The 16,941-nt window shown below is 56.0% G+C and overlaps 1 protein-coding gene across 2 annotated transcripts; it reads right to left on the bottom strand.

The window, feature by feature from the left end:
• Positions 1-4,830: 4,830 nt before the first annotated feature.
• PELP1 (proline, glutamate and leucine rich protein 1) lies at positions 4,831-16,772 on the bottom strand. Of its 2 annotated transcripts, none has more exons than XM_054993165.1 (18): positions 16,572-16,772; positions 16,400-16,464; positions 16,193-16,298; positions 15,916-16,065; positions 15,710-15,781; positions 15,563-15,622; positions 14,421-14,571; positions 13,493-13,622; positions 13,327-13,414; positions 11,167-11,255; positions 10,956-11,072; positions 10,650-10,800; positions 10,417-10,558; positions 9,897-9,952; positions 9,306-9,512; positions 8,355-9,191; positions 7,146-7,862; positions 4,831-5,045 (listed from the first exon to the last, which is right to left on the bottom strand). In XM_054993165.1, exons 1-18 carry the CDS (start codon positions 16,761-16,763, stop codon positions 4,953-4,955), a joined length of 3,423 nt encoding a protein of 1,140 aa, XP_054849140.1. In that variant the 5' UTR covers positions 16,764-16,772; the 3' UTR covers positions 4,831-4,952. The 2 variants fall into 2 exon arrangements, with proteins under 2 accessions (XP_054849140.1, XP_054849139.1); XM_054993164.1 differs by having other exon boundaries at positions 7,158-7,862; positions 16,572-16,763.
• Positions 16,773-16,941: the final 169 nt, after the last annotated feature.

Here is a 16,941-nt window from a genome sequence, read left to right as displayed (position 1 = left end):
CACATCCTTTTTGAAGTGAGGCCTCCAGAACTGCACACAATACTCCAGGTGCAGCCTGACCAAGGCAGTACAGAGAGGGGCTATGACTGCCTGCGATTTCGACGCTATGGCCCCTTTGATACAACCCAGGATTGAATTAGCCTTTTTTGCCACCGCATCACACTGACTGCTCATATTCAGTTTACAGTCCACTCTTACCCCAAGATCCCTTTCACATATACTACTGCCCAGAAGTGTATCCCCCATCCAGTATTTGTGCTTCCCATTTTTGTGGCCCAGATGTAATATTGTGCACTTGTCTTTGTTGAATTGCATCCTATTCACAGCTGCCCACTTCTCCAGAGTATTCAGGTCTTGTTGAATTTTAATTCTATCTTCTTGGGTGTTTGCTACCCCTCCCAATTTGGTATCATCAGCAAATTTAATGAGCAGCCCATCCACTCCTTCATCCAGATCATTGATAAAAATATTGAAAAGTACCGGGCCCAAAACCGAGCCCTGCGGCACCCCACTGGACACCTCCCTCCAATCTGATGAAACGCCGTCGACCACCACTCTTTGGATGCAGTCCTCCAACCAGTTCCCTATCCACCGAACTGTCCTATAGTCTACTCCACAGTCTTCCAGTTTGCCCATCAGAATGTCATGGGGGAACTTATGAAAAGCTTTACTGAAATCCAGATAAATCACATCAACAGAGTTCCCCTGATCCAGTAAGCTGGTCACTCGATCAAAGAAGGAAACCAGGTTGGTCTGGCAAGATCTGTTAGGAACAAAACTATGCTGACTTCCCCAGATCACTGAGTGGTCCTTCAGATGCTTACAGATTGATCCCTTTAAAATCTGTTCTAATATCTTCCCAGCAACAGAAGTCAGACTGACCGGCCTGTAGTTTCCTGGGTCATCCTTCTTCCCTTTCTTAAAGATTGGGATAACATTCGCTCTTCTCCAATCTTGGGGCACATCCCCAGTCCTCCAGGAGACCTTGAAGATGATGGACAGGGGTTCTGCAAGTTCTCTGGAAAGTTCTTTCAGCACTCTTGGGTGCACCCCGTCCGGCCCAGGGGATTTGTATTCATCCAGTGCAGCCAGATGCCTCTCCACTACCTCTCTGTCAATGTCAATTAGCCACTCAGGTGTCCTGCCACATTTTCTACTATCTCTAGATGTGCCTGAGTTCTTCAGGGAGAAAACAGAGGCAAAAAAGTCATTAAGCCTGTCTGCTTTTTCTCTGTCCTGCATCAGAGTTTCTCCATCTACTCCCAACAGCGGTCCAATTGCCTCTTTTACCTTGTGTTTGCTTCTCACATATCTGTAGAAGTTTTTCTTATTGTAGCGAGCCCTCCTGGCCAGACCCAGCTCGTACTGAGCTTTGGCCTCTCTGATGGCTGATCTGCAGTACCTAGTATCCCTCATATACTCCTCTTTAGAGGCCTGTCCTTCTCTTCATTTCCTGAACATTTCCTTTTTATCCCTTAGCGTATTCTGGAGCTCTCTGTACATCCACATCGGTTTCTTGGAGCCCTTACCATGTTTCTGTCTTGCTGGGATAGTGAGGGCTTGAGCTTGCAAAAGCTCGTGTTTGAGAAGGGCCCACCCTTCACTCGCTCCTTTCCCTTCCAGCACACTCCCCCACGGAATGACTCTCATCAAGCCTCTGAGTTCATCGAAGTTGGCCCTACGATAATCTAACCTACGAGTCTGGCTACGAACTTCCTTGGCCCCCCACAGCAACTGGAATTCAAGGAGGACATGGTCACTTCCCCCTAAGGTCCCTGCCACCTTCATCTCAGCTACCAATTCTTCCCTGTTGGTTAATATCAAGCCTAGTATGGCTGAGCCCCTTGTAGCTTCCTCCACCTTTTGAAAAAGGAAGTTATCGGCCAGGCAGGTCAGGAAATTACGTGATTCATGACGCTTTGCTGAGCCTGTCTCCCAGCACACATCGGGGAAGTTGAAGTCAACTTGCTTCTCCAGTAGTGATATTGGGTCCACTTTGAGTCTCAGTGAGAAAGGCAGGCTACAAATGATGAAAGAAATGACCCCTGAACTCGACACCCTGACCAGGATAGCCCACATAAGCCCAATCTTGTCAGATTTCAAAAGCTAAGCAGGGTCAGCCTTGGTCGCTAATTGGCTGGGAGGCCTCCACGGAAGACTAGGGTTGCAGAGGCAGGCAGTGGCAGACCACCTGTTAGTCCCTTGCCGTGAAAACCCCACCAGGGGCTGCCGTAAGTCAGCTATGACTTCAGGGCACTCTCCACCACCACCAAGCCCCTGAGTCAGCGAAGGTCATCTGAACAACACTGAAGATGGGGAACACAAAGCCCTTTCAGATCCCAGCCTTCTCTACCAGCATCTCCTAACTTTTGTCAAGGTTCAGTTTCAGTTTATTCACCCGTAGCCGTTTAACCACAGCCATCCACCACTGGCTCAAAATCTCTATACCCATATATGACAAAATCCAGGAAAGATCCTCAGCTCCGGGTCTCAGTAGGACTTACACAGCCAGGCTTATGGTGGTTGAGGCAGATCAGTGTGTGTGTGTGTGTGAGTGACCTGACCCTGTAATAATTAGCTTTTGGCCATCCTGCCCAGTGGACCCTGAAGATATCTGAGAACTGAGATGTGGGATGCATGGTGTGCTGCCCTATGTTTTATAATGTTTTAATAATATTTATCTAATGTTACTGTTTTATTATATGTTTTATTATATATATATTACATTGTCATCTGGCCTGAGCCTGCTTGCAAGGAGAGTGGGCTAATGAATCAAATCAACAAATAAATGGGGGAAACGTTTCAAAGAAGCCAGTTTGGTGTAGTGGTTAAAAGCAGCAGGACTCTAATCTGGAGAGCCGGGTTTGATTCCCCACTCCTGCCCTTGAAGCCAGCTGGGTGACCTTGCGTCAGTCATGGCTCTCTCAGAGCCCTCTCAGCCCCACCCACCTCACAGGGTGATTGTTGTGGGGATAATTTTGTAAACCGCTCTGAGTGGGCATTAAGTTGTCCTGAAGGGCGGCATATAAATCGAACGTTGTTATTCAGGCAGAAACACACACAGGCAAGACTGCCAGTGGCCAAAGACACACTCCCAAATGCAACACCAACCCGGAGAAAGTCCAACAGAACCAAAGTGAAGTCCCCTCAAAACCCAAATGCCCCTGGACAAGCTGCCCAGCTACTCTCCGTTGTTTTCTATGTGGGAAACATTTCCAAGCTGGCTCTCAGAAGAGCATCAAGGGGATCAACATCAAACCAGAGAATCACATCAAAACAGAGATTTCCACCCAAACCGAACTGCAGCCAGGGGCACTGTTGCAGCTGAGCCCAACTGAACCAACTCTCACCCAGATGCCGGGCAGACAAGGAGAGGCCCTGACCAACGGGCCACTCGCACGCCTCTCCCTGCCTCATGCTCCCTCCCTCCCTCCAGGTTTTTTTTTTAAGGAGCAGAAGCAGAGGAAGGAGCCAGCCAGAGGCTGAAGTCTCATTTCCTGGATTTACCCGGATTGGACCCTTGATTCTCTGATTCAGGGAAGATCTAGACAGACTGGCAAAAATCCAGCTTTTTTCCCAAATCCCAGATCCGGACTGCATACTCCGACCCGCTGGCCCTCCGCAGGACTGCACTTCATATAAGGTTGAATAGGCACGGCATTTCCAGCCATCAGGATTGGAGCATTCAGGCAGAACACGGGTACAATGAAAAAGGGCAACAGGAGTCCAGTAGCACCTCTATAAGATGAACGAAATTTGTGGTAGGGTAGTAACTTTCGTGACTCACAGCTCACTTCTTCAGATACAGCTAGAATATGAGTCCGCCTGCCCTTATATCTTGGGGTGCGGACTGGTTTCAGATGTCCTTTGAGGTGCAACATTCTAGCACCTATAACTGTAATTATTCTGTAATTATACTGGCATACAATTTAATAAATAAACTATTAGCTACTAAACCATTGTCCTGTTTTGGCCAGAGCCATCAGCATGTGAGGAATAAACTCCTCTGTGCTTGGGGTGGATGGATCAACTCTGGCCCCCCCTTGCCCGATTCACAAATGGTCGACATATTGGGGTGAATTCTGGGTGTGGGACATTTATGCACATGGGCTCTTGGGCATTGGTGTTCACTCCATCTGACCTTACATCAGGACTGCACATATAGACGTACCTTTCATCCCGTTGTTTTTGCAGAAAGGACACGGCCACACAGATTTTTAGTTTGTCATCAAGAAATTACACGTGCACCCTCCCTCACAATATAGCTGATTTCAATAATATACTGTTACGTGAAGATATTTAGAGTTAGGCCTTATATGCCTTGATGCCTTAATTCCAATTTAGATTATTTATTTAGAACACTTATACACTGTCTTTCCCCCCAAATAGGGTGCCCCAGGGGCTGAACAAACATTTTAAAAAATTAGAGAGTAAAACAATGCTTAAAATTTATACATAAATATTTAACGCTAAAATAAAAATGTGCATACACAACCAGCGAGGGGGCCAATAAGCGTTTACTGGAGATTCACAGCCTGTTTTCCTGGGCATCAGCGAATCACCACAACTCATTCAATCCCCTACGCACCAGGCAAAAGCCCACTCTAAACTGGGGAATGAATGAAAGGAACGAAGGCCATACAAGAGGCTGGCCCAACACCCCTTCAGCAGTGCCTTTCTTACTCTCAGCCCCCAAGCCTCTGGAGGCCCTATGGGGCACGCCCATCTTAGCCCAGCCCTACCCCAACACCCTCCCTGCCTTGAGGCCAAGCAGGGCGCTGCCCCCTCCTCTAAGCCTGCTAAAGAAACTCACTCATACAAATCCCCACATACCAAAACACCAAATCAAAGACGTTTATTGAACTTTTCAATTCGTACAAAATGCATTTCCCCCAATAACAAAACACGCTTTTAAGTCCAACCTCCCGCCATGATGCTGCTTCTCTTCTCAGTCAGGAGCCGGGCTCCAGGAGCATCTTCTCCTCGTCCGGTGGGCAGTCCACAAAGTCAGCCAACATGGCTTCCGTCTCGTCTGTCGTCGTTGCCTGGGTGAAGGAGGGGAGAATGTGCAGGTCATCCAGGAGCAACACCCCCAGCTTTCACAGCAGCAGCCCAATTGGGAGGACAAAATGTCCAACGTTTGCTGCCAAATGAGGTCACCCACAGTAAGGGCTACGCATGGCTCACTGGCAGAGCACCTCTGTGGCATGCAGAAGGTCCCCGGTCCAATCCCAAGCAGCCCCTCCAGGTCATTCATAACGGCCTCTGCTTCAGCCCCGGAGAGCCACCCCCAGGCTGGGTAGGCCAAGAGTTGGGCTGAACTCAAGGCAGCTTCATACGGTCAACCCCATGCCCGAGGGAGGCAGGCAGGGCATGAAGGCAATGGCCCTTCCCAATGGCTGCCTCCCAGCAACCGCTGAAGGTACACTGCCTCTGAACACAGAGGTTTTATTATGCTGCCATAGCTGACGACGACGAACAGATCTCTCCTATGAGCACTGAAGCAGGGTGGATTTGATTTAAATCAAACTGATTTAAATCACAATTTAAATCACTAGTCAGTAAGGCTTGATTTAAATCATAGTTTTCTACATAAAGACTAATTCTTGCTGGTATAACTTTAATATGCAAGTAGATGCCTGCCTTACCGATAGGTAAAGGAACTTCATTACAGTATTCCCAAACTGGGTCTCTTTTACGGCCTGCTGCCATTATAGGTTTTTTCCTCCAAGGAAAGAATGTGATAAACCTCAGGTCATACACACAAAAGATCCAAAGACTTGTGCAGTATTGTGCTCAAAAAGTTTCACTTTCATTTTGTACTGCTTGCCCCTCCCTCCTCACACTTAGTTTCTTCTTGTGCAGATCTATTCCACTCCAAACAATCAGAAAAATATTGCTTCTATTCACTGAACTTCTTGAAACTTAGCACTGGAGGGGTTGATTCTGTCTTCATAGGTTTGTAGAATAGGATTAAGGTCTTTTTCTCAACTCTGTTCATGTTATAACATTTTTGCTGTGAAGAAGAGGCATGTGATCTCTGCTGAGCTGACACAAATTCAGTTTTGAGAACTGCAAAACCAAGCATCTGTGATAATATCTTGTAGGCAGAGAAACTGCCCAATAATCTTACAAAAACCTCTGGAAGAGCATGACATTGTGAATGGATTAATGGAATTTATTTACCAAAAAAATTAAACGTATACAGCCTTATTCTACATAATTAAAAACTAATCTTTATTTCATGATGGAATAACCTTTGGATGGTAATATATTTTCCTCAAAAAGCATTTAAATCAAAAAAATCCGATTTAAATTAAAAAAATCGATTTTTTTGATTTTTTTAAAAAAATCATTGATTTTTATCCACCCTGCACTGAAGCCATTTTTACACCTTACAGTGGCAAATTCCAAAAGTTAATTGAGTGTGGTAGGAAAATTCCATCATTTCTCTGCTGCCATTAACTTCACTGAGTGCCCCTGACTTCTTAATACTGAGAGGGGGGGTCTCTCTCCACTTCCTATTTAGTGCAGGAACAAAAACCCTAACCCATTCCCAGATGCACAGCAAATGTTCCGTGTGTCTCAGAACGGAGGCCTCCTGCTCCGTGGCTGAGCTGCCACCTGGGAAGCCTCGCCTGGGTAAAAGCAGCCTCGCCACTCTCCCAGAAGACCCAAAGCCACCTAAACTGGCACTCGCTTGGGCAGCTCTCTGTCCCCGTGTGGGCCACACGCTACCCTGACAGACCCGGTGGAATCATAGAATAGGAAGGGGCTTGCAGGGCCAATCAGTCCAAACCCCTGCACAATGCAGGAACTTCACAGCTGCCTCCCGGTGGCATCAGTTGCAGTTGCCCAGTGAACGGCATCTGGGGGTATGAGCACCCCTTGCTGTGCCCAGTGCTCTGAGCTCCCAGGCTTTCACTGGATTAAGAAATCTGGACGCTGCACGTTTCATTTCCCGCACCTACTGAATCACGGACACGCCATTCCCCTCAGGACCTGGAGCACCGGCTGCACAGAGTAGGGGCAGCCGAGGTGCTTCCCTCGGGCTCAGGGTTTGGCAGGAGACCACCTCAGCCCCCGCCCCTCCCAAGCCTTCGGGGGGGGGGGGGTGCAGCACCCCGGCCCTCCTCCCACCTCACCTCCTCTTTCACCTCCACAACCTCCTGCTCTGCCAGCGACAGCTTCTCCGACTCTCCCTGCAGGGGCCCTGCCTCCGAAGACCCCTCTCCCGCATCTCCAGCGTGGCCCTCCGGGGCTGCTGCCTCCTCTGCTGCCGCTGCCCCGGGAGAGGAGGCTGCCAGAGCCACCCCGTCTGGGGGGCCGCCTTCCTCTTCCTCCTGACAGGGCTTCTCCTCCCGCTCAACGGAGGCAGCCCGTGGAGGGGGTGCCTCCTGAGTGGAGGGCAGCGGGAGGGCAGGGGTGCCGGGCAGCAAGAGGGGGGGCACAGGCGGTGCTTCAGCAGGGGACGAGGCCAGCTCTTCCGCCACGGCCGCCTCGGGTGGGTGGAAGGCTTCCTCATCGACCTCCATAAGAAGCCCTGCCGCTCCTTCTTCCTCTCCCACCAGCTTGGGGGCCTCTTCAATCACTGGCGGCAGCAGCTCAGGGGGCTCCTCGTTGTTCCTGGGCGGTAGCAATGTGGGCGGCAGCCCCTCCTCCTCCTCCTCCGTCAGGCCTTCCTCCTCTTCCTCCTCCTCCTCTTCTGTCAGCCCTTCCTCCTCTTCTTCTTCATCAAACTCCTCCTCCTCCTCTTCACCCAGCTCCTCCAGCTCCTCCTCATCCAACTCTCCCTCCTCCTCCTCGTCCAGTTCTCCTTCAAACTCTTCCTCCTCCTCCTCCTCCTCCTCAAACTCTTCTTCCTGGCAAGCAATGAAGAGGCAGGGGCCTTCATTCCCAGAGAACCCTCACCGCACCTGCGGGCATCCCCCGTCTTCCCCCCCCCACCCCTCCGCAGCCTTCCCAAAAGCTCAGGGGCCAGTTGCTGAAGCAAGAGGCTGCTCGGAAAGGCCCTCAGCAGCAGACCGGCCTAGCCAAGGAAGCTGCGCTGGTTGGTTGCAGCACCAAAAGAAGAGTCCGCTCTGCCCCAGAAAAAGCCTCCGTAGGCAAGAGCCTGCTTGCTTCATCAGAGGCAAGAGGACGAACGTCTAGCGAGGACCACGACGTGCATCTGCAGGGGCAGGGGCAGGCGCACACGCACACACACACACCACACACCACACACACACACAGGAAGCTTCTGTGGGAATAAAACCACGTGCATCTTCCCAGAATTCCAAGTTCTGGAGAGATCTCAGGACATGAGCACACCGCATAAGTGGCGGCCAAGAGGAGGCCCCCAGCCACCCACCCACCTCCTCTTCGTCAAAGTAGTCCTCATCCTCTGGGAAGTCTTCCTCCTCCTCGTCCTCCTCCTCCTCCTCGTCCTCCTCCTCACTGCTGTTGATGTTGATGACTGTGGGGGGGCCCTCCTCAACCAAGGCAGGCAGCACGGCATCATTCGCCACAGGGGCGGGGGAAGGCGGCAACACCACCGCTGCTGGGGGAGGAGGCGGGGGCCCCTGGGGAAGAGGCGCAGCCGGCTCGGCAGGGCCCTCCTCCGAGACGGGCGGGGGGGAGGCAGGGGCGGCAGGGGGAGGGGCCAGAGGCAAGGGCAGGGGGGCAGGAGGAGCAGGGGCCGCCGCCACCGCTGCCGCACTCGTGTTGTTGACAACTTTCCCCAGCTGCCCCTTGGGCACAATGACAACACTGTCGTCAGAGTCACTCTCCAGAGACAGCTCCACATCCTCCTCCTCCTCCTTGTCGTAGTGGATAAAGATCGGGCGCCGCATCCTGACTCCTGCCGCCAAGGCTGCGGCTTCTGCTGTGCCGGGGGAGGGGGGAAGGGGGGGCTCCTCAGGGGTTAGGCGGGGGGGCAGCTGGCCCAAATTCAGGCTGGGCAGAGGCAGCCCCAGGGAGTTGGCAGAGGTGGCCACAGAGGGGGGCGCAGAAGGGGAGGCGGGAGGCGGGAGCCTGGCAGCAGGAAAAGGCAGAGGGGGGGTTGGGCGGAACGGGGAGGCCGTGGCAGGCGAGATCTCAGAGGAGCTGGGGTGTGGTCCAGAGGGCCCTGCCAAAGGGAGCTGCAAGGACGGCACCCGGGGGTGCAGAAGGGAGCTGCAGACCACCAAGGCCTCCGCACAGAACGAAGAAACCTGGGGAGGAAGACACGCCTGCTGTCAGGAGAGCGGTCTCTGAACAACGGCAGGGGCAGAGAAGGGGCGCGACAGGGCCCCCGCAGGCCCCCCTGCAGCAGCAGCAAGGCTCACCTGGAGGCTGGCATCTGCACGGCCCTGGCTCAGCAGCCGGAGAGCGCAATGCAGAGGAGGGGGGCAGGAGGGAGCCGGTGCCAACACCAAGGCCAACAGCAGGCGGTAGAGCTCCTGTCGGCAGCAGGCACTCGAGTACGGAGAGCCAGGGAAGGCGTCGGCCTGGCTCAATCGGATCAGCAGAGGGATGACCAGCTCCTGCAGTCTCTGGCAGAAACGTCGAAAGAGGAAGCGAATGCAGCTCTGTGGCACCTCCAGCAAACTCCCCCCTCCCCTCCCCACAGTCCCCAGGGTTTCCCCTCCCTGCCAGGCCGAGCACATGGAACAGAGGTAGATAGGCCATCTTGGAAGGAGGCAATCAAGGGACCCAAGCTGGTGACTCAGAGGTCAGCCCCGAAAGAGGTGGACTCACTAACGAAGCCTGTGACTTTGACCATGTGCAGAGTTGCCTTCCACCCTCCCAGCACCCAAAGGCAAAGAGGAGCCAGAGCCACCGCACAGGCCCCCTGGGGCCATCCAGCATGAGGCACGACCACCAGGCCCTCTAATGGGCAGTCCAGCACCAGGCGCCCTTGCCTGAAGCCCACTCACCTTGTGGGCTTGGTCCTTCAGAAGGCTGCCACTGAGCAGGACGGTGCGGCTCAGGCCTGGCGGAAGAGGGGAGAGAAAGCTTTGATGAAGCCAGAGGGGACTGGAAGGGGGAGTCAGCGAGCTTCACTCTCCTCACCCTTCCCCTGCATCTCTGCCTAGGACCCCCATTAAGCCACTGGAGACGAGGGAGAGGAGAGGGGCAGGGGCAGGCCCCGTGAAACAAGCTCCCTTTTTAGCCTAAGGGCCTGATCTCTTGTGGGCCATGCTCAGGCAGAGAAGGGCGCCGTGCAGAAGGCTGTCCAGGACAATGCCAGGGTTCCACATGCCACCCCGCAAGTGTTTGGGGGCCAGAGCCAGACCCAGACGGGCAGCCACTGGGAGGGCCTTCTGCTGGCATCAGCTGCTGCTCAAGACCACGGCATTCACCATCAGCGACCGTTTCTGCATGCTCTTCGAAAGCAGCCCCCACCGGAAGGCCTGCCGTTGCCTGGGTGGCTTTAAGCTGATGTCTGGCTTTTACCTTGCAGGGCCGCCAGGCACACGTCGCTGTTGGCCTGGGGATCATACTTGCGATGCACAGACCCCAAGCTCCCCAGATCAGACAACCTGGGTCTCTTGGCGGCACTGGGCTTCCCATCAGGCCCAGGGCAGCCCTCCTGCAACTGCAGAGAAGGAGGAGAGACAAAATCAAGCACCAGACTGGGCGAGGTGGAGGATACCTGGATGCTAGCGGGGAAGGGCAGCAGAGCTCACCTTCAGTGTCTCACTCGGGGGGCTGACATCAGCAATCAAATGGCCCAGGAGAGCCTCACTGCGAGGTTTGTGTCCTTGCAGGATGCCGGAAGCTGCTCCAGCCACCTGCACCCAGAGATCCAGCACCTGGTAAAGTCGAGTCCGCACTGCACTGAGGACCAAGGCAGCAAGTCACAGTTAACTCTGGCCTGCAAGTGCCAGCGACACGGAGCCCACCCCACCACCCAGGCACTGAACCAAACGTTACCTGCCTGTCCAGGTTACCTTTCTCCCTCCCCACCCCAGTTCCACTGGCTTCCCACAAACCTGTAAGGGCGCTCCTGTCCAGGAAGTAGCAGGTCCCGCCCAGCACTCCAGGAAGTCAGCACCTGTGGGAACAGGCGGCAAAGAATTCCCCCAAAGCGCACCAGCCGAGGGCCACACCTGCAAGACAGGGACAGTAAGAGGGCTGGGGTCAGATACAAACATTCAAATGGGGGGGGGGGATCCCCTCAACCCACAGCCCCCCCCCACTCACGCCAAAATGAGAGCAGAAAGCAAGTCCAAGATCTCCAGGTGGACTGCGGGCAGAAGCAGCATTCGCAAAGGGCCATCACCAAACCAGCCCTGAAAAAGCCGGGAAAAGGGGGGGGGGGGGTCAGCAGCAGAACCCTGCACTGTGAAGACAGCACCTGCCCTCCCTCCTCCAGCAGCATTCTGAGCACAAGTAGACTACACAGACCACGCCTTCCTCAACCGCAGCCCCTAAGGGCTTTGGATGACAAACGCTACACCAGCATGTCCTGGAAACACGTCACCCACAAGCCAGACTGACGGCCCAGCGCAAAACTAACACTGACATCAGGGCACGCCGTTGCCAGCACAGGGCTTCCCTCCCCAGGCACCTTCTGCCCTGGATACACCCTGCGAAACACTGGCAGAGCTCAGGCCAGTTCCTCCGGGAACGGATGCCTAGGAAAAAAGCAACTGCTCCCTTACACCTCCCCCCAGCCCCCAAGCCGCTTAGGGGGACGACCAAACCAGCGATCAATTGCACATGCCCCACAGACCCACTGCGTTAACCCCCAACCGCAGGTCACCAGGGCCCACGCATGAGGCTCAGGCCCAGCACCCTCGGGGCCTGAAGCCCTTTGCCCTTGGGTGGTGGGAAGCTACAAGGAGCCCACGCAGAGAACCAACATTCTGACTGTCTGGGCCCGATGCTACGATGCTCTGCTCAGAACCTTTACAACTGTTCCGTCTCCGGCCGGGGAGCCCAAAGAGCCCCCAGACAGGGAGGACCAGCGGAAGCCCAATGCTCCCCACACAACTCAGCAAGGGGGACAGGGCGGGGCGTCCTACTGCCGCCTCCTCCTAACCCCTCTGACTGCCCTACGTACCACCTCCGCAGTCCGGACTCCCCCAATCCCCGCTGCTAGCAGTAAGTGACTGCGAAACCGACGGGGGGGGGGGGGCACCGTGCTGGCAACCCAGCACCATGGCATCAACACGACGCGCCGCTGGCACCATCCCTCCCTCTAGCCTGTGCCACCACCGACTAGGCTCCCATTACTGCAGCTGGCAGAGTCACGGGAGCCTCACTAGACACAGGAAGTGGGCAGCCCGTCCCCTGATGCTGTCCCACAAATGGGTCTCTGTTTGGTGTTGGCTTGACAGGTCAGTCTTCCATCCCACCCCTTCTTGTTCCCAAGCACTCGTGGGGGGGGCAAGGGGGGGCTCAGGCGAGGCTGGATGGAATCGGGGGGCTCTGCAGTTAAAATGAAGGGGAAGCGTGGGGGGGGGGCAGTCAATTTGAACAGGTGGCACCTCCGGTTTGTGGGAAGCCATCCAGGAGCCGTGGGGGCATGTGATTCCTACGTTCTTCCCCTATACCGGGCTTGTCTCTGCGGTGCCCCTGGCCCTGCTCCATGTGGCTGGTGCCTATGGCAGTGAAGCTTGATGCTCTCTGCTGCCCTTCACTAGAGAACTGCTTCTGAGAGAGAGAGTCGAGGGCTCCAGTCTGGCCTCTGCCTCCTGCTCCCTTGTTGCTTGGCCTGTTGCTGGGCAGAAGGTGGGCTCTGCCTACTGGCCAGCACCCCCCTTACCGGGAATCAAACCCAGGCCTCCCGTTTGCCCAGCAAACCACCAGGGGGGGGGGCTGCCTTTGGTGAGGGTGACATGGCTGCCCTGCTCCCTGCAAGCATCCCCCCCCCTTGCTGGGAAAAAGGCGGTGGTGCTGCCCAAGGCGGATGGATGCCTTGTGGAGGAGGGTGAGCCAAGGGAAGCAAGCGCCCACAGGAGCGCTGTGGCTGGATGGGCCACGTGGCCCCTCCTGCCTAAAACGAACCTGACGTCAAGCAGGGACTCGAACCAGTTTCTGCAGAAGTCCCTAGAAGACCATTCCAGGAATTCTGCCACCAGCCTCTCTGGAAGTCCCAACAAAACACAGTGGCAATGAGTTCCCCACAGAAGCCCCTTGGCATTGCCACGGGGCTTTTCTGGCATTCCGGTAGCGAAGAGGCAGGGCACACTGCCCAAAAAGGTACCCAGAAACCACAGCTCTCACACACACACACGCACACACACGGTGTCACGGCACAGAATGGGTAGAGGAGGAGGAGGCCCAGCGAGGGCCCCTTCCCTCATACGGGCCGGGGGGGGGGGGGCAAGCCTCTTAGTCCAAGTCCTTGCTACTCACAAAGTTTTTTGTAGAGACGTTGAGGGTGCGACAAATGAGGTCCAGGATGTCTTGGACAGGAACCGTCACGGGTGCTGGAAATTCATTACTAAAAGAAGAACAGAAGCGTATTGGGGGGGGGGCACCTATCACAGGCCGCAAAGACGTGGGAGGGGAGCAGCTCTACCTCAGCATCCTGCACAAGCATTTTGCCAAGCCTGTGAACCGGAGCTTCAGGTGGAGAAGGAAGCTGGTTTCTCCCTGCTCAGGCGTCGGCAGAGGAATCTCAACTCCACGCCCTTCGTAATGGAGAGATTCTGAAAAAAGCAGGAGGCGGGAGAAGTCCAGCAGCGCCACCGGAGACCAGCCCCACCAGGAAGCACGCTCTACGCCCCACTGGCACAAACGTCCCCCTGCCCCCACCTTTCAACCAGGCAGGAAACTGACACCCCCCCCCACCACCACCTCCACCTCGCGGCTGCAGTGCGCAGGGGTAGGGCACGCAGTTGCGCATGGGCAAGCGAGCTCCCTCTGCTCTCCAGTTACAGGACCTCGGATGTTAAGAAAAGGGTCCTGATCCAAGGCAGCTTAGCAGTGCTCTCATTCAGGCTTGGCTGCAAAACACAGGCACCCGACAAGTGAGCATTAAGACTGCACATTAACACCACACATCTGACTTGACAATGACACCTGCGCACTAATGGACAAACAGCGGATCAGGGCTATGCATAAGGCACGTTTTAAGCCTCAGCCATGCCAAAGGACTGGCGTTGCTCTTTCGCAGAACTCTTTGCGTAGCAGAGCTAACCTGCAATCCGATCCTCCTCTTCTAACCGCCCCCCTCAAGTGATCAAATCCACTCCTCCTAGAGGCAAAGCCAGAACACGCTGTGTGGCACAGGGTGCCCAGGCTGCTGGCGTGTTGTAGGGCTTGGCTCTCAGGGGGAACTCTGCTTTGTTTCCTCCCCATCGCAGCACAGGCAGTGCCAGGGAACAGGAGGAGCTGCCAACCAAGGCAGACCTTCCATCTGCAAACCACGCGGTGCTCCAGCTCAGCGCAAGAAGCCAAACACACCACTGCACCTGGACTGCTGCTCCCTCCTGGGCAACATGTACCTGTTTCAGCGCCCTCGTAGAGGGTTCCCAGCAGGCTGTGGAGTGTGGCCAGGAGGCAGTGGACTTGCTGCTCCCAACATTCCGTGTACTTGAGCCCCTGGGCGAAGCCGGCCCCCAGGGAGGGCAGAAGAGCGTAGCAGTCGCAGGCCAGCTAGGGAGAGCAAGGAGGCAGGCTGAGCACACACCCCTCCCTCCCTGCTGTGCCCCAGCCAACCTCCGATAGGGAATTTCAGTATCCCCCCTCCTGCAGCACACTGGCTCCTGGAGGCCAGAACTACCCCGGGGTCCAACTACAAACTAAAATATAGTTTTAGTTTGTAACTGGATCCCTATATAGTACAAAAAAGGATTATTACTTTTCCTGTAACAATACAAAAAAAATATTATTGGCGTGCACAAATTTCAAGTTAAAAACGTAGAGCCTGAAAGGAAGGCTATGTACTTAGGTTCAAAATTGCTAGAACGTTCTCCATACACAGATAATAATACAGTTCAACAACCAACGCAAAGACAGACCACATGCGTTTCGGCCGTAAGATCTCAGTAGTCAATTGCACAATGTTTATGGTTAACATACCTACGCGTTCAGAAACTAATGTAAAAATGCCCTTGATTTTTTTTTATCTCTTGCGCTGCGCTGCATAATATGAATTGTTGCAGCAGGCCATGGACTGAGCTCACAGAACGCTTTTCATTTGCTATTGTATTCTGAAGCTTGGTCTCTAATGGTTTTGGGTGCGTTTCACCACTCTGCACTTGCACTCGTGGACCCTTTATCATCATATGCGCATCGAGAACGTTTTACCTAGTTAAGCATTTGCCAAAACTACCCTCCCTCTTCTCGTTATATCCCGTACAAGATGCAGTACGTATAAAAAAAACTCATGACTGTTAACGTGGTGCTGCGGTTAGAGTGCTGAACCAGAACCTATGGGGCCCAGTTCCCATTTCCGTGACTAGGAGATCTTGGGCCAGTCCCACTCTCTCAGCCTAGTCAACATCACAGGGGCGTTGTTGTGTGGATAAAACGAGAAAAGAGGACTGACGTAAGTGGCTTGAAGTCCTCAAGTATGAATGAATCAAACAATGTTCTAAAATGCTACATTTCCAAACTGCATGCATTAAAAAATCCAGACGTTTACCTGCTGCAGATGAGGTGTTTCTGCATCCACACGAGCCAGGAAATAGGTTGTCAACTTACCCTGAGAAGGCAGAAAAAGATCAGTCAACAGCCCCCTCCAGCGCCCAGGGCTTCTCGCCCTCCCACCGCCAGCAGGTTCAGCACTTACTCGCAAGGAGCCACACGCCCGGGGATAGTACATCATGCAGGCCTTGCTTCCTTCCAAAGCAGAGATCTGGCACTGGAAGCAAACCAAACGTTGTGGGGGGGGGGGGGGCGGGGAGAGAGACACGACAGAGGATGAACACTTGGGTGGGGAGGGGTCGCCAGGCACAGCCCTGAGCCCCCCCCCCCGCCCAGCCACCGGAGCCTCACCTCGGGCTTGAGCGCCAGCAGAGAGGTCAGCAGCCCCGGGATGTGGTTGGTGCCCAGGTCCCGGGCCAGTTCCGGGAGTTGGCAGGAGTAGCCCAGAAGGTCGCGCAGCACCAGCACGGCCAGCCCCATCGTGGCGGGCGGATCCTGCGACTGCGGGAGCAACGGCGGCTGAGGCGGGCCTGCAGCGGGGCCGGACCGGGGCCAGGCGGCGCCCACCGCGGCAGAGCCCGCCCCTTGCCCGCGCCACCCCCCTGCCCGCGCCCGCCCCGCCGCTCACCTGGATGACCTGCTGGAGGCTCCGCAGCCAGCCCAGGCAGTTCTGGCCGAAGGCCTCGGCGCTGCTGCCGGTCACCAGCAGGGAAAGCAGGCACAGGCCCTCGAAGCTGCGGGGGGGGGGGGCGGGAGAGAGACCAGCCGGTCAGGACGGCCCCGCTGCAGCCCCGGCCCCGGCCCCGCCCGGCCGCCCCCCGCCGCCGCCACTCACCGGGTCTGCAGGGAGCCCAGCCGCACGTGGCTGACGCTCACCAGGCCGCCGAGGGCGGGCGAGGCCTGCGGGAGAGGGAGCGGGAGAGGGGGCGGGTCAGGGCGGGGGCCGGACGGCCAGCAGGCCCAGCGCCCCCCCCCCAACCCTGGCCCGGCCCCCCCCTCGGGCCCACCTGCGCCTCGCCGCCCCCGCCGCTGTCCCGCGCGCAGCGCACCAGGCCGGGGAGGCCGCGGGGCAGCGCCGCGCTCCCGCCGCCCTCGCCCCCGGGGGGCTCCGGGCCCCGCACCAGCCCGGCCAGCGTCTCCAGCACCAGCGGGCCGGGCCCGGCCGGAGCCGCCCCCGACGAGGCCGCCGCTGCCGCCATCGCGCCCGCACTGCGCCTGCGTGGGGCCGCCCAGGGCATGCCGGGAGCGCGGGGCGGGGCCGCCATCCCGGCGCCTCTGAGCATGGGCAGAGTGGCCGGCGCGAAGCGAGAGGCAGGGCGAGGGGCCCGTCTGCGCATGCTCGCCGCGCCCGCAGGCCCCCTCCCCTCGGCCCCACGT

The sequence above is a fragment of the Eublepharis macularius genome, chromosome 12, assembly GCF_028583425.1.
Source record: "Eublepharis macularius isolate TG4126 chromosome 12, MPM_Emac_v1.0, whole genome shotgun sequence".
NCBI lineage: Eukaryota > Metazoa > Chordata > Lepidosauria > Squamata > Eublepharidae > Eublepharis > Eublepharis macularius.
The sequence above is the reverse complement of the archived record's forward strand: the minus strand, read 5'-3'. Positions and strand labels throughout refer to the sequence as shown.